The following is a 24935-nucleotide window of genomic DNA, read 5'->3' on the forward strand; positions in this document are numbered from 1 at the left end:
CAAATCACAACAGCAGGCAGTGTTTGTATTGTTTGAAACATTCAAAGACCTGCGAACGGGTTTGTTTTTTAGAGTTCAGTTGTGGAAGGTCTTCGGCTTTCATGAGTCTTAAATCTTGCTTTGTGGTTTTCAGGTGACCTCAAAGAAACCTTTTCTCCTTTAACATGAGAAAATGAGCTTCGTTTAGCTCAGTGGACATCAAGAAAAAGAATTAAAATGGATTGTAAGGTAGAAAGACTTTCCCAGGGGACACTTTGCCACCGAGGTCACACCAAAAGTTACACACTATCTCTGACATCTTTGACATTTACATGAGATTTCTCACATAAAAAGATGACGTGAAGGTGCGTTTTTAAAGCTTTACCCACCATTGAACAACTTATTATTCCCTAGTTCAGGACTATTTAAATTTCAACAATCTTGCTGAACGCAGCACATTATTTTGAATGCTTTGATGTTTCACTCTGACAGAAAATTCAAGCAGAATTATTTTTGTTTCTAATGAAACTTTAGATTTTTCTTGTGACCCTTTTGCAGGAATCTGACTAAACTAGACATGTGTTGCACAGTAAACGTGAAGATTGCTGGATTTTGGAAACAGATCTTTTGTGCTGCAGGGTGGGATCCCATCACATTGGTACTGGGAAGTTTGGAGGCTGGTAAAGTCCTCTCAGACTCTCCTTCATGTTGTCCTCGGCTGACCTGCTGCAGGACTGTTCTGCTAAAAGATTCAGGTTGGAAAATATCAAGCATCCAAATAAATGACAAAATGCATTAATGAATGCTGGATTCTAGGTTTCCCTGTAGCTGATCTTCCATCAGTAATATGCTGCTGGAAAACTGAAGGGTCAGTAGAAATAGTCTCATCAGAAGTGATTTTCTTTTCTTTTTCTTGTTATCAAGTGTATTTTACATTTTTAGTATTGCTGCTTTTCATAAAGTACAGTATATAAGTAATTCCTCCACCACTGACGGAGAGCTGAGCTGGAGCAGACATGTTTGTATGTTTGTCTTCCAGTCAGAAGCAATGCTTGAACATCACACGAACCAGAAAACGGATGAATAAGAGGCTGAATGGGGGTGAGTTACAGCTGCATTTTGGACACACACATCCTTCCCTTGACCAGAATACACACTGAGACATTTCTTCCCTTCAGCGCTTCAGTTTTTCTGTTTGTTCATGATATTTTTTTCTCTTGAAATGAGGCAACAGCAGTGAATAAATGACATTATCTAATCCTACACAAATGTCACCAACATGAAAGTTAAAAATGAAGCAACAGACTAATAAATTTAGTTTTTCCCTTCGAGTTCTTCACCTTAACATGAGGAAATGTAGAAAGCACCACGGCAATAGCTGCTAACTGTTGATGTGAAACAGTTGTCTGAATCTGAAAGAAATATTTACAAAAGGTTATACGTTTCTTTTATATTGCACATGTTGATTTTTTTTTTTTTTACTCGCTTCTATTTTGTCTCCTTTTTTTCCTTCATACACTTTCTCCTCTGTTCTTTTCACTCTTTACTTTTTCTTTTAATGTAATTTACCAATAAGTACACAGATAGATAGATAGATAGATAGATAGATAGATAAGCAATAGTTAAGAGTAAAGGACAGACTTGTGTTCATTAAGCTTCGTTTCCTTTAGAATCACTACGTTCCTCCTAAAGGTAAAGCAAACAGCTAACTTCTGCTTACTGTGATGATGATGGTGATGATGAAGAGGAGAAAGGGGAGATTATTATTAGTGGAATTGGTCTTTCATATTTGATTTTAACTGTGAGGATAGAAACTCTGAATTAATTTCACATTTCCTTTAAAAGAAAAAAAAAAAAAAAAAAAGCAGCCTCATGAAAATCTGCCCCCTCCTGCAGGTCAGGACCTCAGTCTTGGCTTTGGTGGCCTCATCGTCACAAACTGGCTTCATCTCTGTGACTGCGTGACCAAAACCGAGCTCCGTGGAGACGCGCGCAGCTGTGCCCCCCCCCAGTTCCTCCCCCCCTCTCCAGTTTCCTCCCCGCCCCACCATCCACCACCACCTCCCCCTTTCTATATGTGCTTCTCCTCATTGCACCGCTCACCGGTTAATACGGTGGGCAAGACCCCCCCCCCCAAAAAAAAAAAAAAAAAAAAAAAAAAGCAGGAGACAAGCAGACAGGAGAGTCAGCAGAAGCAGAGAGGAAGGCAATCAGTCCACACAGCCGTCCTCTGGTGCACCACGGGGTGCGCGTTCAAAGTGAGCAGCGCGTGAGCGCAGACGGACACCTTCCCCTCTCCACGTCCATCACTGAGCAGCATCTCTGCAGCTGACCTCTCCGCACAACTGGTACGTTCTTTCAGCCATTTATTTATGACCATATCTATATTTTTTTTAGAAAGCAGATGCGTTTTTTTTCTCCTCTGTGAAGCTGGAGAGGTTCGCCTTCACGTTGCGCATCCGCAGGTCAGCGCGAGCCCTCAGCATCAGTAGGAGTGTTTTCATGTCATGTCAGAGGAAATATAGGATCGATGTGTCTGGGCTTTATTCACGTATTCAGATATTACTTCCAGTGTGGATGACTTTTAATGACAGATGAGATTTTATCAGCAGGTTGATGGTTAAAGTCCTGCAGGATGGTTCAGAGGAAGCTGCGGATCCAGTGGCTGGAAAGTTTGATTCCAGTTGAAGGAAACCTCGTTAGTGGAGGGAAACTACTGCAGAGATGTGCAGGAAGGTCACAACTTAAAAAAGGAACTCTTTGGTAACTGGTTAATTGTCAGAAAATGCAAATTTATGTGGATATTTTTCCAGATTTCATCACCATTTATTTTGTTTTTTCTTTTGGAATTTATTGAACGAAGTTGGAGCTTTGAATTAAAAGAGCAAGCATCCTTAAAACTGCAGGCTTAAAAACAAAAATCTCAGAACTACATCACTTTTCTGCTTTTTTATAACATGTAAAAGAAAATAGAGAGGGAAATGACACATTTGCTTCTTTTTCTTTATTTTCACCCACACGTTATTTACCTGGAAACAAAATCTGACATGTACAACCTTAAGAGGATTATGAATATGACAGGCAGTATTTGTACTCACAGTAATAATTAATTAAATGAATAAAATCAGGAATATAAAATGCCATTCAGCTGGACAGCCAAGTTAAAACAAGTTGCAGTCAGATGGGCTCTCCTCCAGATCACGGTCAAATGCAGGGTGAACAGAGCATCAGTCAGCTGTTTCTGCAACACAGCTGCTATTCAACCTCCTCAACAAAATGCTGGATTTGTTCCATTTTTAATTATCAAGTAATTTAGGAAGCGGATACGCCAAACCAGAAGCCAACTTTCTCAACGTCTTGTTGCCCTAAAAGCCTCACTTGCATCTGCTCCAGATACCTTTTTTTTTTTTTTATCACGGGGAGAATAAAACTCTCCTTGAAGGACATGCCAGACTCTTATTAATGGGTCTTTGTGCTGATTTTTAATAAACTGTTAGATCAGTTTAATTTGAATGAAGTGAAGGATCCCTTTATAGGTTTTAGGTCATTACTGACACCACAAAAAGGGGTTATAAAACCAATTTAGGGTTCCAGTCATGTTTTCTTTCTTGTATATATTGTAACACCAATCCTATATGAGCCTGCCTAAAATGAAACATTTAAAAACTAAATATCCTTATATTTCAACTGATAATTAATATTATGTTTTACAAATTTATTCATTTCTATTTCATTCTTACCTCAGACCTTTAGGGGTTTTTTTTTTGTAGTTTTTATTTTATGAGCTGGTCAGTCAGAAATCTTTCATTTTAAAATACTACTACTACTAATAATAATAATAAAAAAATGAATTAAAAACTACTGAGGTTTTGCATGTGAAGCAAACACTTGACAGATTTTCTTTCTGCACAATTTTTTTTTTTAATCTTTAAAGAAGGTTGATAGCAGCATTTTGTGAAATGACCATCTCCGTTGTGCTGCTGGGTCTTCTTTGAGCATCCAAATCAAACAAAAATATTGTCTTTTTGCAGACCAGTATTCCCCCTGTAACATGCGCTGAAAGTCAGTATAATACAGACATTTATACTCTCGCTTTGAGCACTTTATAGTAAAAATCTTACAATATAACATGAGATGTAGTCTGTTGACATGATGTTTCTAGACCTAAAATATTGTTTAATTTTCTGAGAAAAATCTGCTGAGAAACTAATGTAATCTTTAGCTCTATAAATATATTCCTCATTGGCTACAACTGGTCACTTTACCCGGACAGGGACCAATAAGTGTGACACCATTAAGAGTATCATGATGCTGTTTTGTGCATGGAGTTTCTATCAGTCATAATTCCCTGGATAATAAGGCTATTTTCTTTTATTTTCAATGGGACCACAGTCATCCAGCCCACGCAGAAGCTCAGAAAGTGAGCTGCCAGCTGTCTTACCGACCGTAAAATTGATAAATCTCTTCCCTTTAAGTCTGCAAGTTGTTGCTGTTTGCTTCTCAGCCTGTGTGAGACGTTACAGTTGGACAGTTTACGTCTTTGTAAACACTTAGAACGAATAAGGTTTCTTGTCATAATGCCAAAAAAAGACAAAAAGAAAAAAAAAACTCAAAGGTTTATGTTGAAGCTGTACAGATCCAGATGCAAGGCAGGTTTCTTATTTTACGGCAAATTTCACCAAACAGACAAGTTACTTTATGTAAAAAGTAAAAGGCAATGTGCATAAGGAGCATTAAAAAAATATATATTAACTAAACTAAACTAAAATAAGAGTGAAATGAAGGAAATAGAAACAGAACAAGCTAAAATGGAGAGAATGGACAGCAGAATAGTGAATTACACATAAGCAAACAGAAATCATTGGGAAATGCACCATCATCATCATCATCACCATACCATAACTGTATGATACACGAGGAATGTTGTTTTAAACTTGTGAAGCCCACATTCCTATAAAAAGAAAAAAAGGAGCCTCAACAAGGTACTAATTATGTTTTGTTGGTTCATGATTCAATCATTTGTTTCCCACTTGATTCATTTCTTTTTCTTTGGGTTTGTTAAAAGCAACTAATTGAATTTTTCTTCCAGAGTGGTTATTCCATATCTTTACATCTGTAGGTATAAAACAAACAGTAGTTGGAAAAAAGCTGACCGTGTACTTTTTTTTTTGTGACAAGATTGAAGCAAACACGGGTGAATAAAATGAGCCCGAATGAGAGCAGCTGTTCCTAGATAACCACAGTTTTATAACTCATTTGCTTCAAAAAGGTATTGTACCATTAATACAAGTGACTGTTCAGGTTCATTAAGGAAGCAAGCCGGGTTTTGGAAACATCCTGGTTCCAGCGAGGCTGAGTGTGACTGCAGTCAGGGAGTATTTTTCCTCGACTCTTAAGCCTGTTACTCTGCAGGAAGTTACGTTAAAATGACAATGGTTATGAATTTATTAGCAAATGTATCCACAGGCTGATTCACCACATTAATACCAATCAGGAATAAAAGTTACTGTTTGAATTAATTTAGTTCTCAACAGAATCCTGAACACTGATTAACAATACACAAAGTAGGCTAAAGAGAACATGCTAACAGACTTTTTATTTTATCTGGTTTAATAAAAATAACAGATTTAGTTGAGCTTCACACCTCAACCATAATGTATAAAGCTAAGAATAAAAATGGACCTGAGCAGTGACAGGAAATGTTTGAATTAGAGGGGGAAGGCTGTAGACGCTGGTTGCATTTTAAACCCATGTTCCTCGATTTAACAATAAAAAGTGTATTTCTGTTGCCAGCGTTAAATTATGGAATTCACTAAATATTACTCTGAAATGTTGTACAAGTACTGTTTTGTTCAAGAAAATGTTTTTAAAAAAAAAAGAAAAGTTATTTTTTAGAAGAAGAATGTAAAAGACATTTGTGTTATTTCCTTTTTTTTTTTACATCAACGGAAGGTCAGTAGTGTCACTTTAGGCACCAAATGGAACGACAGGTATAGATGGGGGCAGGTGTATTAGTTGTCTTCCACTTTCTTTTCATTTGTGGTGTGTAAATGTATCAAAGAATGTCAATAAATGTATTTATAGAAGCCATAAATAGAATGAATAAATAAATATTATAAGGCAGCCAAGCATTAAATCATCCTGGTACTGTCAATATTTTAGAAAACTGATTTGGTTTTCAATCTTTTTATGTCCAAGTTTTTACTGGCCATTTACAACACAAAACTACAATTCAACATTTCAGGAAAGAAGACCCAACATTGTAAAAAAAAATCAGAGAAAAAATAGAAATGATTGCAAACTAATTTTAGGTATGATTAAGTGGATATAAATGAAAGAAGAGAGTGATCAATCGCCAACCAGTTTCATCGTGAAGCTGAGATTGATCTGAAACGGTGTTGCCTTGAGGATCAGTTGGTCTTTTCCTCACATTTTCACCTCTTTGTGATAACTTCCTTGAGGATCTGTTTGGTTAAATAGATCACGTTGCAGCAGTTGAGGAAAATGATCACCGACAGGCTTCCCTGCTTCTTCCTTTGTAACCAGTCAGGAAAGAGTTTCAGCTTGGACTTCGCTGAAAGACTGGTTATACTGGGAGAGGTGACAACTCATCTCACCATTATGTCAGGTTATTGTCACTTGTTTCTGTGTCTAACTTAATATATGATGGAGCTGTTCGTGCAGGTATCTGCTATTCAGCACCTACGATGTAGGTTTGATGCTCCTCCCCTGATGGTTTCACAACTTCCTTCAATATGTGGTCTAGCTCTTCAACATTTGCGGTTTTTGCAGTGGCAGATTTTGGGCCTCCAGCAAGGTGTCTTGTGGGATTCAAAACAGGTTCAATTCTGCCCAGATCAAAGAAATCAGACTAATCCTTTCGACCCATCCTTGCTTTGGATTATTGTCCCATTGAAAACCCAAATTCTTCCCCTTAAGACTAGTTTCAGTTGTGCATAATGTAAAGTGATGGTTGACCTGGCTCATTGTGCAGTGTGTGAGCGTCACCATTGTTCTTGACTGCCCAGTTTCAAATTCATTAATAAAGTGATCATAGCCTCTTTTCTCGAATAAAGAGGTTGAGAGTTTGACTTTTGCATGGACGATGATGATGGATGCTCTTTGAAGGCATGTGCAAGCCTTCTATAATGGTCCATAATGGTTAAGTACACACCCACACGGTCAGTTCAACCCTTTTTTTCCCGCACAGATTGAAGTGAGACAACCAGAGGAGGAAGCCATATGTTTCTAAAGAAAGTTAAGTAAAAAAAAAAAAAAAAGAAATTAAGACAAGAGGGGGAGAATGAAATGAGGAGCAGCACCTGGACCAACACACAGTTTTAGCTGATATCAGCAGCATGTTAGGATGCATTTAGGGACAACAGATTAATTACTGTCAGAAATTTATTAACATTTCCACACAAATCATCTGACTTTCATGGACCTCAGGAACAAAAAAGTTTAACTTTGTATTAATAGCTTAGACCTTTAAGCAACCAGTCATGACATATTTTAAGTATATTTGGATTCTTTTTTATCTCTGGATTGAGACGATGCCTTTGTCGTCACATTGTCTGAAAAGCCGAATGCACCAGACCCCAAAATCTGGATTGTCAATAACAAATCACCCACCATCATTTTGAAATTAATCAAATAAAACAGAGGGAGAATTTTCCTGCTTTTAAAGTCTGAATGAATGATGAATAAGACAGTCTGACCATTATAACCCCTACTGTTCGTGCTTATGAGTCAGATTTAAGATTTTATTTAATTATCTCATAATTCTGTCATCAATTTTCCTGAATCGCTTCGCTCAGTGCATTAAAATAAGCGAGTGACACAAAGCTGTCCAGTTATAAGACAGAGTAGATGAAGTTCAGTGTGAGACAGGAGGTTCAGACTGAACATGGTTTGTGTTTGTTGAGGTTGCCTAGCAGCAGTGGTGAAGTCCAGGGTATATGCATGTATACGGCGTATACCCACTTCTTTTTCAGTCAGCATTGGGTATACCCACTTCTAAACCCCCTTCCACTTTAACATAGACATAATAAAGATATACGTATCTATGTCTATGAGCCTTCTCTCACCAGTCTGTGTGCCAGTTTTGGTATCGTCAATTCTTAACTCTTCCTCACTGAAACCAAAGAGCAGAAATGAAGTGACAATGAGCAAAAATACCAATGGATTTTTTACAGTAAACTAAAAGTAACCATACATATAACTTTTTCAGAAACAGTGTTGTCCTTTCTTTTATCCTGTACCTTTTTGTTTTTAAACAAAAGGGTAAAAAATTGAGAATATACCCACTTTTTAAGGGAACCCCATACCACTGTTTAGCAGATTGCAAGTATATACTATAAACCTTTCAGTATTACTGTAACATTTCCATAACTATGTTTGTTTTGGCAAAGATTAACATCACAAACCTCATGGTCTTTAGTTTCAGACCTTGCAGCGAATCCATAATTATGATTGTATCATTGAGGATGTAAGACAAGATGAGCTTAGTGAGGCGGTGAAGTCCTTTCGTTCACAATTAGTCATCTGTGTTTGAGTCAGATGCAAAAATCCTAGTAACACCTACATCTGGTGGTTTTTATTCTTTTGTATGTCATACTAAAAGTAGGTTCAGATAATAGTGTCTTTTTCTAGCTTGTATATGGTCTTTCCTTGTTGCAGAGAGAGAGAGTGCAAGTGAAGACAAGTGAAGCTTCTTCTGAAGGTAGTGAAGTGTTTGATGAGAGGAAAGAAGAGGAAGGTGGTGAGAGACAGAGTCATACAGAAGAGTCTGCTAGATGAACCAGAGCTGTGGTCAGAGAAGCCGTTTTGCCAGTTGGAGGTTAGAGGAAAAATGTGGTGAGAACGATTTGGCCAAGGGGTTCACCAAGATGGTTTATACATGGGCGCAGATTTCACTCAATCGCCCTGATTAATGCACTCAAGGTCACTGGATCCATTGGCAGATGAAAACCTGCTTGTCTGGAAGAATTTTGGCCACTGATGGCCACCATCTATTCACAGCCGTGTTTGTCACTTGAAGTAATTTTCTATGCCCCTCTTTACCACCAGATGTCAGTAATTCACACACAGTACCTTAAGCGTTCCTTCTAAGGTCACAAAAAAGAAAAGCAAGAAAATTGTTTCATAACAAGATGTAGAAAAGTTTTTTTTTAAAAAAAGTGGCTTGCAAACTTTTCATAGCGATCAAAATGAGCCGGCGGAAACTATGCAGGGTTTGTAAGGAAGGCTTTTCATCCCAACTCCTGCCACCCATCTACTAGCCGGGAAGTTATAGTTGTCTGAGGTTTGTCATGCTTTGTTTCAAGCTTGTCTGAATCACCAAGTAGGCTAAGATATGAGGGTACTGATGCATATTTGTCTCATTCAAACTTTTAATATTTCTTGGATAGCACATAAGGCTCGACGCCATCTTTTAAGTTTTTTTTTGTTTTTTTTTAATGTAGTTAGCACTCGGGCAAAGTGTTCGACATTCCCACACAGCTCTGGCTTTCTATATCTTTGCAATTGTTTTCTTTGATTCCTGCTTTCATTTTCTACTTTCTCTTTTGCAAGAGTTTTTTTTTTTCCATCATCTGCCCCACTTGGTCCATTATGGTGCACTTCCAGGTTGCTCACGAGCACCCGGAAGCTCTTCAGATGTCTTGTGTGGTGTTTTTTTTCCACACAATCCACACCGACTCTTGCATACCTTTCCTACTGACTGTCCTCTGTAACACCTCCACTAAGCATCTTAACAGCTTTATAACTGTAAAACGTTGTGATTAGAAGATGATGAAACTGGAATTTGAGGATTATGTTTGCAGTTGCCAACTAACCTTTCCAGCTGTTAAGTCTTTTTGTTTACAGCAACTGTGTTGCCCTCTTTGTCTTCACCTTTGTGAAAAAGACACTTGAAACAATGAGCCTCTTTATATGAGGCAATAAAGATAATTTCTTGGTTAATTCAGGTCATATTTACGCACTGATGTGAAGCTGAAGGAAGTCTGATTTGTTTTTTCTGGTACATTTGGTATCTTTTCACTTTGGCTAGTTGGGCAACGTCACAATTTTCGGAGGATATTCTGATCCGAATCATGTTATTTTTCCCTCTATGCTCCTTGTGGTTAGCATGCAGCTTGCAAGCTCAACTTTTTGAGGATTGAATAACTCTTGTGTCTCAAGTCTGTCGACAACAGTAGATTTCAATGTTCAGATTGGATGAACAAAAAAGATGCAGGCTCAAATTTCCAAGTAGATTTATTTGGCAATTTTTACTTTTATTCTAAAGATTAAATGGTTTTAAGTGAAATAAATGAGAGTTTTGCCAAAGTTTGCAGATTTATTTGTCTTGTGGATCCTACATGATCCAGACAGCCTCATCTTAGCTCAGTGTGAGAGACATCCAGCATCTGCTAATGCATTTCTCTGTCTGACACGAGCAGTGTGAAGGGCTGTCACTGTCACATTCACGACAACAGAAACACTTTTAAATATGCATGCACAGGCTTTCAGATTCATCCACCTGCGCACAAAATGTGCATGTGCGCTGTGCACACTGCTGAAACGCATCCACCGACCATGCTGGGATTAGCCTGTGACAAACAACTGTGGTGTGAAGCGTCTTTCTATCTCATCAGTGGGCTGTCAGTGTGTGAGGTTGCAGTGAATGATGAATCGAGATGGCGTACCGACATCACGGCACGGCGGTCCAGGTGCACTCTGCCAAAGCTGCCTGTCCCCAAATTATCACCTCCTTCTTGCACTCTCTGTCATTTTCAGCACCTCTCTGTAGCTCCGTACTCCCCAAAAGCTGCTGAAAAATGAGCTGCAGAGCCGAATCCGCGTCTGAATGGGTGATGTGCATGCTGGCAGGCCTCGCACGGTGGCAACAGAAAGGGAAAAATTAGACAATTCCCTTCAGTCTTTCTCTTAGGAAGCTATAACAATTTAAAAAACATTAATTATGAAGCACTTTTAAGGTCATTGGTGGTTTACACACCCTTAGTTTTATGCTATAGTCTTAGATTTTTTATCCTTTAATCACACTGGGTATACTTGGTCAGCACAATGTTATTACATATTGATATCATTGCTGTGATATGTTTAGTGTGGTCTTACATGATGATGATTCTCAGGAGCCACAGGCCAAAAATCTTAATTTTGATACAGCAGTGAACACAACACAGAGAAAAGTCAGAAACCACATGAGTACACACCAGGAACCCAAATAACATGAAGGAAACAGTGACAAGGAGGCTTGACGACAAAATGTCCAAATATTTTTCATTTATCTGGGTAAGATAAAGAGTTTACACAAGTTGGGAGATGAGCGAATTGTGAATGCTAACCCCAGCTAGCAACTGGGATGTGCTGGTTTCCAGTATGAAACAGTTGTGGTTTTCTGTGATACCGTGCGGGGAATGAACTCTCGTCTATCTCATACATCGCAGGGAGAGTGTGTAAATCAGGTGTACCTGGAGTTATGCGCAGGTGTGTATACAGTATACAGATGCACTCCTGTGGCGTGCGAGTAGCGAAGACGGCTAAGGTGTTTGGATGGCAAAGGGGCCGTTCAACCAAAATAATTAGCTTTTTATTTTGACCCAGACATTAAAAAAGCAATATTTAAGAGCGTAGCTATAATACCAGTCAGAATATCATAATGGCACAAGTCTACTAGCAACAAAAACTGGCTGTAAATAATTGAAATAACCGGGCTTTGGGGGTTTTTTTGCTTGTTATTGTGAATTGGATTTTTTTTTTTTTTTTTTATCAACGTAAAGCTGACTTTTAGCACGACCCTTTTCCAATGCCGTGTATTTTTTGTTCCTTTCAGGAAAGTGGGATCGGTGCAGAAGAAGAGGAAGAGGACGGAGGTCATGTTAACCCTTCAGGCTACTGTGACTGGGACCACAATAAGGGTTTGAGCCTTTTACAATACAAAACCTCATCCGGGGCCGAGGCGCACTACCACAGTTCAAAAACCAAAAGCAGCGAGTATTTCTTCCCACAGACACACTAGTTCGGTCAGATAGAGCCATGGCCTTCACCCTGACAGAAATCATGGCGGCAAGACGGCAGCATTCCCAGGCTCAGTCTCACTCCCAGAGAAGCAACAGGTCTACAGTGGAGGTGGATGAGTACAGCACCAACCCTACTCAGGCCTTCACCTTCTACAATATCAACCAGGGACGCTTCCAGCCACCTCATGTCCACATGTGAGTAGTTCCAAATGTGCCAGGTCAACTCCCTGAAGGGAACATCGTCTTTATTGCTGATGCAGTTGCTCTAAAAAAGTACTGAATCATCGATTTGTTTGACCACAAAGCAAAAGGTGTAAAATGCAACTGTGGTCTTGTAGGAAGGTTATGAAGAGACCAAGATTCAAGCAAGGTATATTTATTTATTTATACATACAATACACAGGCTAATAGATCTGATCTGACTGAGTATTCAGGTTTTTTGGGGAATCGTAGCTCCCCCTTGTTGGGAGTTTATACAGAAATACAGTAGTAAGATCGAACAGGACAAGCAGAGAGATTAAGTCCTGTATTTAGTCATCCAGGTCAGCTTTCCTTCCTGTGCTCTTGGAAGTGTTTTGATGCCGAATTGCTCCACACCTGAGTCATTCATTCATTCGCTTTCCTAATCGCTTAATCCAATGAAGGGTAGCGGGGAAGCTGGAGCCTATCCCAGCAGTCTTTGGGTGACAGGCAGGGTACACCCTGGACATCTCACCAGCCCATCACAGCCACACCTGAGTCTTGACAGTAAAATGGAATTAGTTATAAAACGTGAAATATTGTGGAATTTACTCATATGAGATCTGCTTTCCCGACTAATCTAACACTGTTAATGGTGTCTGAGCCAAAGGAACAAGAAAAACAAGACGAAGGTCAAACGTATTTTGACCAAGGAAGCATCCAGTCTGCATGACAACACCTGACAACAGCTAAGAGACCAACAGAAGCACCAAAGTTGTCTAGGAAAATCAGAAATGCTAACTTAAGTAGCTTTAAAAAAATGAAAAAGAATTTTTTAAAAAAAAGGTTTATTGCGCTTAAATCGATAGCAGCCGGCTCATAAAGGCCACAGAAACCACAGCTCATGCAGGTGCATGAAGTTTCAACTGTTCAGGAGGATATTAGAGGCCTTTATGACACAGTTGCTGGACAGGAAAGAAGGTCAGAGACAGATGCGGTGACACGCAGCAAAGGTCTGCAGAATTCAGAGGGAAATTACCAGAAAACACCCAAATTGAATTCATAGGCCCATAAAAATAGTTAAATCTTTGTTTGCCACAATCCTTCTGTCTCCTCTTGTGGGCTGTTTTAGGTCGTCACCTTCTACAATTTCATGCAGTTGTGACAGAAACTATTGAGATTTTTCACCAGATCTCCTTCAAACTAGTGTGTTGGTGTGTGTGCCCATCCCAAAATTTAGCAGATTTTAACCAAAGTTTTTGTTGCTTTGCATTAAGATGCAACAAGGCAGGTTGAAGAACCTATTTATTCTGCTGTTGCCTGACAGTGACTTCCCTAATTACTTTCCAAGTCATTTTGAACCACGTGTTTCGTTAGTCTGCCATCAGGCGACACACTGCAAACTTTTAATGGTTCCTAATTTAAAGAGATATTGTGAGAGAATTTCTCCCATGTCACTTTGAAATTATGCATCACGGTAAAACAGATGTTTTGAAAACCTATTGCAGGCGTGGGCAACTCCGGTCCTCTGGCCTGCAAGTGTTAGGAGTTTCCCTGCTGCAACATGCTTGACTCAACTCAATGGTGCAGTCTAGTGCAGAGTTTGATGTCGAGCTCTGCACTAGTCTGCTAATTAAGTCTGATGTCAGTCAGTTGTGTTGCAGCAGGAGTGGGACCGTAGTTGTCCACACCTGACCTAATGCAACAACAGCAACTGCCGTGTATAAAAAAGCCCCAACAACATTGGTAAAACCTGGTCATCCCATATCTCATGGAGTGTTCACTCAGGTGAAGCGGTTTAAACGCCGGCGTCAGTCGCAGTAACACTGGACTAAAAGCCGGTGGGAATGCTTTATAAGCTGCATTTACTGTGACAAAACACTGGCGATTAAAGTGACAAAAACGCACCCTTCTGTAGCAACGAGGATGGTATGTTGGAGCGACACCCAGTAGTAGTAGTCGTAGTAGTAAGTCTCTTTCTGAACTTCCCGTCCAGCGTTTTAATCAGTACGCTGCCTCACAGGGGAATGCCTTCTTATTCCATGTTTGTGTTATTTGTCCCTTAGCAGCTGTAGTTTCAAGGTGGCAGACTGTCATGGCGCTTTCTTGCTGGCTTCTATACATTGTATGTATAAAAAAAATCTAAAATTCTTTGCTTACAAGAACATGTCAGATTATTAGTGGAGGTCATAATGCACCAGTGATCTCACCTGTAGAAATACAGACATCCACTTCAAACAGTAAGCAACAGAAAATGTTAAATGTCCCTTTAAACTTTCAATTTTGCTGTGGAGCCCGTTGGAGTACAGTGAACTCAGTCATGTTCAAGATAGCAGTTGGAGTTGAACTTTGTGACATGGTGCGTTGCCATGCTGGAAGTTTTCATCAGAAGGTGCTACACTGTGCTCATAACGAGATGACCGGTATCAATCCTCAGGTAGGCTGTGGTGTTTAAACTATGTTACATAGGTGCTAAGGGTTTAGATTAGATTAGATTAGATTAGATATTTCTTTATTTCAGACAAAATAACACAATTTAATCAACAGGTTAAAAAAGTATCAATTATTATAGAGTCTGAAAAGGAGCAGGATGAACCAATGCTTATGTATTCCTGCCCCCTCCTTACAATTCTAATCTTTTCTTCCTTGGAGTTGTTTAAATAATCCCTTAAATAGTCAGTTTTCTTTTTTTCCTTCTTTTTTATGGAAAAGTAATAACTAAATGCAAAAACTAATAAATATAGACATGTACACATCTGTGTATATATACATACACATATACATATGCACATACACTCACAGGCACAAAGCAATGACACATGTACCTTACAGGTGATCATACACCTATCTGTATATTTATACTCTCTCAGAAATTTGCATATCCACACATATTTATGTACATATCAACATCATACAAATACAGATATTAAGGGTACAGATATAGTGTATTAAGAAAATATCAACCATACCATTACACCAACAGCAGCCTGAAGCATTGACTCTGGGCAGGATGGTCCATGCTTTCATTTTGTTTCCACTACCATCTGGAGCTGAAATGCAGACACATCCGATCAGACAGCTTTCCTATCTTGTCCAGTTTTAGTAAGTCTGTGTGAATTGTTTCTGTTCTTAGGTGGTATGGTCTTCCAGTCATGTAGCTCATCTGCTTCATGGCTGGACGTGTGCATTTAGAGATGGTATTCTGCATACCTTGTTATAGCCACTGGTTATTTGAGAGACCTCTGACATCAACAAGGTATTTTGCTCCAGACAACTGCTGCTCACTGGATATTTTCTGTGTTTCAGACCACTCTATGTACACTCTAGTAGATCAGCAGTTTCTGAAATACTGACCAGCATGTTTTGGACCAACAGCCACACCTTGTTCCAAGTCACTTAAATCCCCTTTCTTCTTTATAGTAATGCTCAGTTTGAACTTCTGCAAGTCGTCTTAATCACGCCTACATGACTAAATGCTGCCATGTGATTGGCTGAATAGATATTTGCGTTGGTGAGCAATTAGATGTTTATAAAATAATAAAGTGGCCAGCAAAATGTATTAGTGAAGCTGATTTACCTCAGGTTTAATCAAAATTAACCAAACTATATGGAGGTACTCTACAAATGTAGTCATTGTTTTCATTAAAACTGTTGTAAATATGAAAAATTTGCACCTAACGGTGGAACAGGCTGTTAAAGGAACAGAAAAAATCAACTTCTGCTTCCACTTGAAGCAAATTTACCAAAGAATTGTTTGTGTTTTCCACATCTATGTTTGCTGTTGGGTCTAAGATCGTCCATGTGTTCAAACTTAGTCACATGCATCAACGCTTATCAGTCCTCTGGGACACCTGCTTGCTTGTCTGCACCCCCCCCCCCCCTCTAAGTGTTTGACCATGGAAATGTACTGTGAAGCCAAGAAAACAAGAGTTACTGGATGAGCAATTTTATGAGCATTTTTGTTTCACATTCCAAGTACAGATGATGAGATATTTCTTATCATACACACATTTTGAATGTCCTAAAATAAATGGAAGGATTGGACAGACATTCTTTTCCTCTGCTACTTTGCAACACTTCATACAGCAAACTACTGAGCAAGTTTCTCTTGAGGGTTTGTAGTAAATTTACTTGTTATGATAGGACCTTGCAGCTAGCTAACTGGGAGATTGCTAGCTTAGTCTAACTTCCAGAACTTAAGAAAGAATAATACAGCAATATATAGACGCAGAAACTGTCTTCTGTTAAGGCTTGTGTAATCATACCTGGAGGAAAGCTCACTAAAGTGGGCCATGGTTATTCACCATCTCCCCTCTTTCCCCTGGAGACACCGTGGATATGCATGCTAGCTGGAAATCCCACAGGACTCTCTACTTTTTCTATCTCTGTGCTTTATTCTTTTTTTTTTTCTGTTCCTCCACATCTCTTTCACTGCCTCTCTCTGCGCTGTGCCTTTATTGGGGCCTCTCGTCCCTGCTTCTTTTGTGTCTTGTTTCCTCTGCTGCTTCAGTCTTTGGGGATGATTTTCAGCTGGATGCTAATTCAAACTTCTTTCATTGTCAGGTTCTTACCACAGAGATTTTTGCATGCAGTGCTGTGTGTCCTTTTCTTGTATTGTTTTAGTACATCAGCAGCTGCACTGACCCCCTTTTTTACTTCCTCTCTTACTCAACTTTATTATTTTTTTATTTTTATTTCCTCTCAGGGTGGACCCAATGCCTCACGATACCCCCAAACCGCCAGGCTACACACGCTTTGTGTGCATTTCAGACACTCACTCCCGCACTGATGCCATCCAGATGCCATACGGGGACGTCTTTATCCATGCCGGTGACTTCACTGAGCTGGGTCTACCGTCAGAAGTGAAGAAGTTCAACGACTGGCTAGGTCAGTACAGTTGTGGCTCTGTACTCTCACTGCAGGACCCAGTTTTCTAACACACTTGGAAGACTTCATTAGCCTCAGTGCTTACACATTACACACTATGCTGAAAGTTTGTCCAGAAAACATTGAAACATGAGCTTGTCAACATCTTCTGAGTGCAATAAGCTCATTCTTTATCGTTTGCATAAGCCATTTCTGCACGCCATGCATTTTAAAATCAGTTTGCTCCATCTTTGAGTCTAGTCTTCCTCCCTGATATGTCCAAGGACATTCCCACAACAGTGAGTTGTGATTTTTATAATGCACAAAGTAAAAACTATGTCACAGTCTGCCTATAGCTTGACTTCTTCCATCATCTAAACATGGCAGACATAAAAGCAATGCTTTGTGGTTGCTGTCTCTTCAGTCTTTGAGAAGTTCCTTGAACATATCGGAAAAGTTTTTGAGATTGCTTCTGCTCATAAGTGCATATCCACGCAATGACAAAACTTTGATAAGAGAACAAAGCTGGATGTTCGATGTGGTGAGCGTGATGTCGGAGTGACTTGATTTTTTTCTGCAGTGCACTGGAGAGAGGGGAATATTGTCGAACAAAATTCTAACTCGGCTTCAGGAAATGTATCATTGTCATGAAAAAGCGGCCTAGATGTGATTGTTGGTAAAGAAGGGAAACTGACAATGTGGCGCTTGAGATGGGGTGTGCTGCCATTTGAGTTTAGTTTGTATTTCACTCATCATGAACTTCTTGCATCAAATCTGAGTGCTCAAAGCATCCTTCATTCAGGAAATGGCAGGAGCAAAACCAAAGTAAAGAAAATGGTATGTTTATATCCTGGATGTGTTCTAGCAACATTTTAGGAGTACATGAGACAGGGAAAAAAAGTGATTTATGGTCGCCAGAGGCTGCATGGTGGTGAGGTGGTTAGCATTGTGGCCTCATTGCAAGAAGGTCACTGTTCAAGCCTTGGATAGGGGATGAAAGACATGCATACTACATTAACTGGTTTCTCTAAATTATCCCTATGGAATGAGTGTGGGTGTGAATGGTTGTTCCTGCAACCCTTAACTGGACCAAGCAGTTCAGACGATGGATGGTTAGATGGATCTCAGTCTGAGAAAAATCACATGTAATTCAAATTTTTAAAACTTAGTCGATACATCCAGATTATGTATGACCTGGATGTATGTCAGCAAATGGATTTGTGTGTTTTGATGAGAGTTTTGTCTTTTTTGCTGGCCTGCTTGCTGTTTCCAGGGCCGGATTAAAAGTGCACAGGTCCCTGGCCCAGAGTGTTCCAGGGGCCCCCTTCCCTAACACAGCATTGTAAAAATTGTGAAATGACATTTCTAACATCCCTCTGCCAGTGGTACCTACAGTAACACACTAGACACTGTTGTGTAACTTTGTGGCTTTTATTTACATTTTGTTTAATGTCCAAACTGCTGGTGTTTGCCCTATATGGGCCCCATATGGGCCCCAGGTGGGCGTGGGCACCTGGGCCCATGCCCATAATGCCCATTGGATAACCCAGCCATGGCTGTTTCCACTTCTGTAAATATGTTGAGTTACATGCATAATCTTTATCAGGACAAGAAGGAGCTTCATCTGCCTTTGTTGAGGTGTTCAGAAGACTCAGGGATTTTTATAGTGTAATATTTTTTGTATTACATGCCGCGTCTTGTGCAGTCAATAGTAGTACCACTGCATCACCTTCACCAGGATTCACAAAATGTCCTGCAAAAAGCTTCCCACTATGATGTGCAAAAGACAAAAACTGATCAAATTGTCTGCACACAAAATTAAAATGGACCAATGTGTTCAAAGTTTCAGATATTTTACTGCTTAATTTATTTTTTTGTAATAAACAGTAAAGTGAATATTGCTTTCCAGCAACTTAATCCCTCCTATTCACATATCTTTTCTTTTTCCAAATAACTAAGTTCATCAGAAACTGACTAAAATGCATCACATCTTTTTCCTTCCTGCTTCTCTGCTCTAATAAAATTCAGATTTTTTTTTTTACCTGCAGCATCTTCTGACCAAACTTCTGTTTGAGTCTTTAAAAGAATTCTGTGCAATGAATTCAGACATACTTATGTTTGTAATGAAGCAGTTCTTTTCTTTTACTTTATTTTTATTCGCTCTTCATATAAATACTAAATAGAGCAGCACTGCTTGGCTCTCAATCCAAGCAGCAAAAAATGAGATGGTTAATAATAATAAAAGACTAAATTGGTCTTAAACATATTGTGCTTTTTGTTGGACTAGCATAGAAAATGAAATATACAAAAACCAGACCAAAGAAATGCAATAAAAGACATAGACCAGCAAAAACAAAGAGTATAAAAGAGTCCTACAATCTTACAGAGAAAAGGAAGAGTTAAACAAAGATTTCAATTTGTCACCTCAATGCAGTTTATACATATTCCATTTCCCTCCCAGAATGTTAAATTTTTCCTTTTGTCATTTCAAATGAAACATTAATTGCTCCACACAGAAAATATCTCTGATATTCGCAGTCTATTGTTTAATCATGGGGTGTTCTTTGCTAAACCAGCACTTCATTAGAGCCTTCTTTCTTGGTACCATAAGTATTTTCATGAACTATATCTCGCATTTAGACAGTCTCAAGTCCAGTTTTCCCGAGTTAAGGGACAAACATGTCAATTTGACATTATAGTCTAAAACAGGGATCCTCAACCCTGGTACCGGTGTCCTGCAGGTTTTACAATTGGCCCCCGTTGCAACACACCTGATTCAAAATAATGTGTATTTAGCAGACATGTGGAGAGTTCAGAGCTTGTCAGAGTCAGGTGTGTTCCACCGGGAACATCTGGAACACCTGCAGGACACCAGGACCAGCGTTGAGGATCCGTGGCCTAGAACCTCCCTGACTACTCTGTTGACAGCTGGTCCAAGAAACATGGAAATGGTCTGGTTGGTCATGGCCACATCATGCCTGTATGGACTTGAGTTTTTCCAAAACAAAAGCTTCTCCAGATGCTGTGGTCATGATTTATGTATTATCATGCAGTAGTTATTTCTAAACTCTGTTGTATGGCCCCTTAAAGGTGGAGTATGTAAGATTTTCAATATTAAAAAAAAAAACAAAAAACTAAAAAATAACTACAATCATAATTAGTTTTTTAAACATGTAGGTTCCAGTCTGTCCATATTTGATGTGTTATTAAATTACAAGTTTAATTAATGACAAAGACTCTTCTTAAATGTTTGCCTACCAGTAAAAAAAAAAAGTGCTTTTTGTCATTTGTCATTAATTAAACTTGAAATTTAATAACGCATCAAATATGGACAGACTGGAACCTACATGTTCAAAAAAATAATTATGATTGTAGTTATTTTATTAGTTAATTTATTTTGAAAATATTGAAAATCTTACATACTCCACCTTTAAGTGAGTAAAAGACCTATAATGTTCTATAATCTTTTTTTTTAATTTATTTATTTTTTATCAAGTTTAGAACTGTTTGCCCAAATAAAGAGCTGTTTTAGGATATTTGCGCTTAACAGACAACAAAACAATCCTACTAGGCTGTGATACTGTAAGACTGCTAGCATGTTAGCTTAGTAGCTAGCATAAATGAAGAAGCATGATGAGCCTGTGATGTTTTTTTTTTTTTTTTTTTCTTTTGCATACTTATCCAGCTGGCTTTAAGTTAGACTAGCTAACACAAGTTGGCTAGTATTAAAAATGAGTGTGAGTTGAGGCTTGTAATTTTATACCTGACCATGCGGAGTGCAACATAAAACATACATACATGCACAAATTGATACATAGTATTAGTTTTCCATCACAACAGAAAAATCCAGGTGATCTGACACCTGATAAATGTGTGTTCTAGGTCCATGCCAGGATTTTTTCTCAGCAAATCTTTTCCCTTTTTTTTTCTCAAGGAACTTTCCAAAATTCATTTATTTCTACTTTCACTTTTTGCTCCATCTTCACAGAAAGCTTCTTATCTTGACGGAGTAAGGTGGAAGTGAAAGTCTTATCATCCGTTTCAGACATCTGTTAGCAACTGTAATGAAATGACCTTGTGCGAAACTGACTGACAGGGGAAATAAATTGATTTTTGAATTTACAACAGTCTGCGCAAGCAGAGTAACTCTACTATCATCACCTTCATCATTATTGTTACTGTTGTCATAAACGGCAGCACAAACCTTTCCAGGAACAGCAGAGGCCCGTTAGCAAGTACACGGGCCTTTGTGTGTTCCTTTCTCAAGGGGAGCTATAAGCAGGGAGGGGGAATAAGGGGAGAACTTGTTGTCCTTCCCCTCTTTCCTCACTCACACACAAGAGCGGCAGGGAGCGCCAGTTGCTAATCCACCAGCCTGCACTCAAGCGGCGAGAGAAGCAATGTGAGAGACGGGAAGGCAGAAGATAAACCGAGCCAAACGCACCTGCTGCTGCCTCTGAAGTTGGTCTCTCCTCTCTCCATGCTTTGCTCCTCTCCTTTCCTATTATTTTTCTCCTCTCTTGCAACTCTGCCATCATCCTCTCACTCCCTGCTCATATAAATATTTATAATGCAGCTCTTCCTTATTCTTTCTCTTTCTTCATTCCCTTCTGCTCCCTGTCCTTGTCACACAACCCATCTGATTCCACAGAGCATCGAACTCCTGCTGTGCATGTGTGCAAAACAGATTTGTGGGGAGATCGGCTTCTGCGCCTTCATTTCAGAAGAGTCTCTGCAGAAACTCTTGGTCAGATATTAGTGTCCAACCTATTCTCAGCACAAAGTGTGAAACAGTCACAGCAACACAACCCACTGACCTGACTCTGCAGATGGGATTTCTACTTTTTAAATGTAATTTCCGCAGTCAGTTTCAGCGTCCTTGTGCTTTTAAACCCCATCATGCCATTGAAACACTGCTTTTCTTACTCTCTCCTGCAGTTATATGCTGTGATAACATTATCAAGATGATATTAGTCGGGTTTTCTGTTCTACAAACTTAAAGCCGGCAGAAAACAAGCTTAGATTGTTTGATCACAACATTCTGTTTAGAGCATTGAGATATAAATGTTACATTCGTGAACCCCTGAAGCTGTGGGTGTTGCAGGTTTGAACCTGGATCAGGCGTCATGCAACGTGATAATCCATCTCTTTTGAGATTTGCTAAGTGCATCATGTTAAATCATCATTTTGATTTGAAAAATAATTAATCACTTCGTCCTCCAAGGTAACTTTTGCAAACACGTCTGAGATGCTCCACTTTGTTTTTGTCTGTCCAATAACTTGGAGTATTACAACAGAAGCCATGGATAGCTTGGTGTTCTTTTATTTTCTTGCACACTAGATCTTAGTGGCTCCTCTTATTAATAAATCATCCTACCTCCTTTAACTGCACAACCAACCTGTTCTGTACACCATCCAACCACTGCATATTTTTACTTGTTCCACACATCAAGTATTTTGCTTCTAATTTAGCTGCACTTTGTTCAGACAGTAGTGCATAAATGAAGTGTCACACATCATGGAATAGTGTTCATGGGATATACAAATTACTAAAATGATTTCCTTCATTAATCACTCGTCAAAGTTTCAACCTAAATTAATCTTAACTTCTAATCTTAACATTGTGGGAGTATTTATTTAAAGTCCTGGTTAGTCATTTAAAATGAGTGTAGTGTATTTATGATGAAGTAAAATTGATGATTAAAAATATAGTGTTTGGCTGCATGACTAAAAGCCATCTAGTTAAAATGACTTACATAATGACAGTCATACCGGACTATGGTCTGCTGGGTTCCTCCCACTGAACCTGCATTATAGTTAAATCCTGGGAGGTGGAAACTAAACAAATCAATGGAAAACAGCAATTGTGCTCGTTGTCTCAAATACGAAACAAACCAAAATCTACTTTTAAAATATTGTTGCAGGATTTTAAATAGTCTTGAATGCACATCTATGAGAGTGACTGGACAAGTGTGTTCAGTCAGAGGCTTCTTCAGGTCTGCTGCAATAAAGAAAGGTGCAGTAGATCCCTCCTACCAACAGCAATAATTCTGCCCCGTGAATTTTATCATAAAAAATAACAAATGGTTGAAAATGATTAGTTTTATGTCACAAAAGTGACTTCTGGGCTACATCATCTGCTCCAGAACTGTTTGATTTGTCTCCTGGAGGTAATTGAGTCTTTTTACCTCCTTTAAACCAATTTTTGCTTTCTTTTCGTGCAGATTTTCCCTCTACCTCTTTCTCCTCCTCTACATTCACCAAAGCGCTCTCCCCTCATTCCAGTCCGTTCTCTCTCGCGCTGCAGTTTTTTTCTGCGGTTCTTCTCTGAGCTCTTATTTTTAGCAGGAAGTCAGTCGGCTCTTGGGGGCTGCTGGCAGCTGCTCAAGGCTTTGTTACGGATGGCAAACGTTGCAGGAGAGGGGGAGAAGAGATGAGGGGTGCATGGAAAAGAGATGAGTGAGATGGCAGGAGCTGATTTTCATGCATAGAGAGTGGTTGGGAAGTGAAGGGATGGCAGGGAAAGGAAAGGTAAAGGTATATGATGTGGATTCAGTCTATTTTTTTCCCCAGAAGACAGCTAGGCTGCTTTACATGGTTGAACTCAGTGTATAGCCCTGGAGACGGATGCTACGGTTCTGTTCTTTGTTGTCGTAGTGATCCGTGCAGTTGTCAATCAATCTGAGGAATGAGTGTTTGTTTGGCTTTGTTTCAGCATTCTGCTTTTTTTATAAGAAATAATCCAGATCGGTTATTCTACTTGGGTCAGAATTTGATTTTCTCAGGATATTTTGAAACACTGTGTGAGAACCTTTTTTTTTTTTTTTTTTTAGTATCTTTTATTTCTAATTAAAATTTCAACCCTTCCCAAAAAAAAGAAAGGAAAAAAAAACCACATTTGAGACACAAAATCTGGGAAACTTGAAAAGTTTAAAAATAGTTATAGCATGAAGTTCGTCCTTAAATATTGAAACTTTGACAGTATTTCATCAGGATATTTGGCAATGGCATTACTAAATGGCACCTGTGCACTTTTAATGGCATAATAGTATTACTAAATAAATAATAAATCACTATACACAATATGCATTGTTTTCAATATAATTTTTTCATGCAGCATAATTTTTTTATTTGTGTAATTCTCCATTTTTCATGTCATCTCTGCAGCTATTTAACTGAATCTCACTTGTCGAGAAACAGACGTTTGGTGTTTTGTCCTTGCGTGTTTTTTTTTTTTACTATGTACATTCTCTTAGAGGACTGGAAACCTGTCCTCGGAGAACCCTTTTGCCCATTGATTGCTGGGGTAGATACCAGCTTCTCTGCAACCATGAATTAGACTAAGCGGTTAAGAAAATGGATGGATGGATGAATGGATGGGTGATTTTATGTTCTATTAGACTGAATTTAGTCTTTATTGGATTCATTTTTTGCCACCTGATAATTTTTAACATTATTTGAACAAATGCATAATCTACCACACCTTCAGATACCAGTATTTTTAGTTTGAGTGAGCACGGTGTGAGATCTGCGCCTCCAGCGCCTGGATAACAGAAGAAAAGCAACGTTAAAAAGTGACAGTTTGGGCAGAAGTAAAGCTCTAAATTACCAGGAGTTGAAAAGTGTTGATGGGAGAATCACAAATGCTAAAAGAGAAAAGGAGTTTAAAAAAAAAAGAAGAAAGAAACTGAGGAAAAGAAGCAGACCTTGAGCTCATGGGTTGCAACACTTCTTTCCAATTGTCTCCAATATTGGGCTCTTTGATCAGTCTTTCAGTACCCAGTCATGCCTGCAAGCATCCTCGTGGATTTCGTAAGCCAAGGCAGCGCTCACCCTTCTGTTTAGATGTTTGTTTTAATATTCTACCCTTGCTGTTCCTGAATGACA

General features: G+C 39.0%; 1 protein-coding gene across 2 annotated transcripts in view; it reads left to right on the plus strand.

The window, feature by feature from the left end:
* The window catches only part of mpped1 (metallophosphoesterase domain containing 1), a gene marked incomplete at both ends in the record, with an annotated part of 231372 nt that overhangs the window by 137116 nt on the left and 69321 nt on the right, over positions 1 to 24935 (plus strand). Inside the window, 2 exons of one of the 2 annotated variants that reach the window (XM_079263460.1) lie at positions 12015 to 12197; positions 16888 to 17069. In XM_079263460.1, coding sequence (XP_079119586.1) covers positions 12019 to 12197; positions 16888 to 17069 — 361 coding nt within the window. Of the gene's footprint in view, positions 1 to 12014; positions 12198 to 16887; positions 17070 to 24935 lie in introns of those variants that run through there. The other variant, XM_079263459.1, reaches the window with a different exon arrangement.

The sequence above is a fragment of the Telmatherina bonti genome (assembly GCF_933228915.1).
Source record: "Telmatherina bonti genome assembly, chromosome: 23".
NCBI classification, from domain to species: domain Eukaryota; kingdom Metazoa; phylum Chordata; class Actinopteri; order Atheriniformes; family Telmatherinidae; genus Telmatherina; species Telmatherina bonti.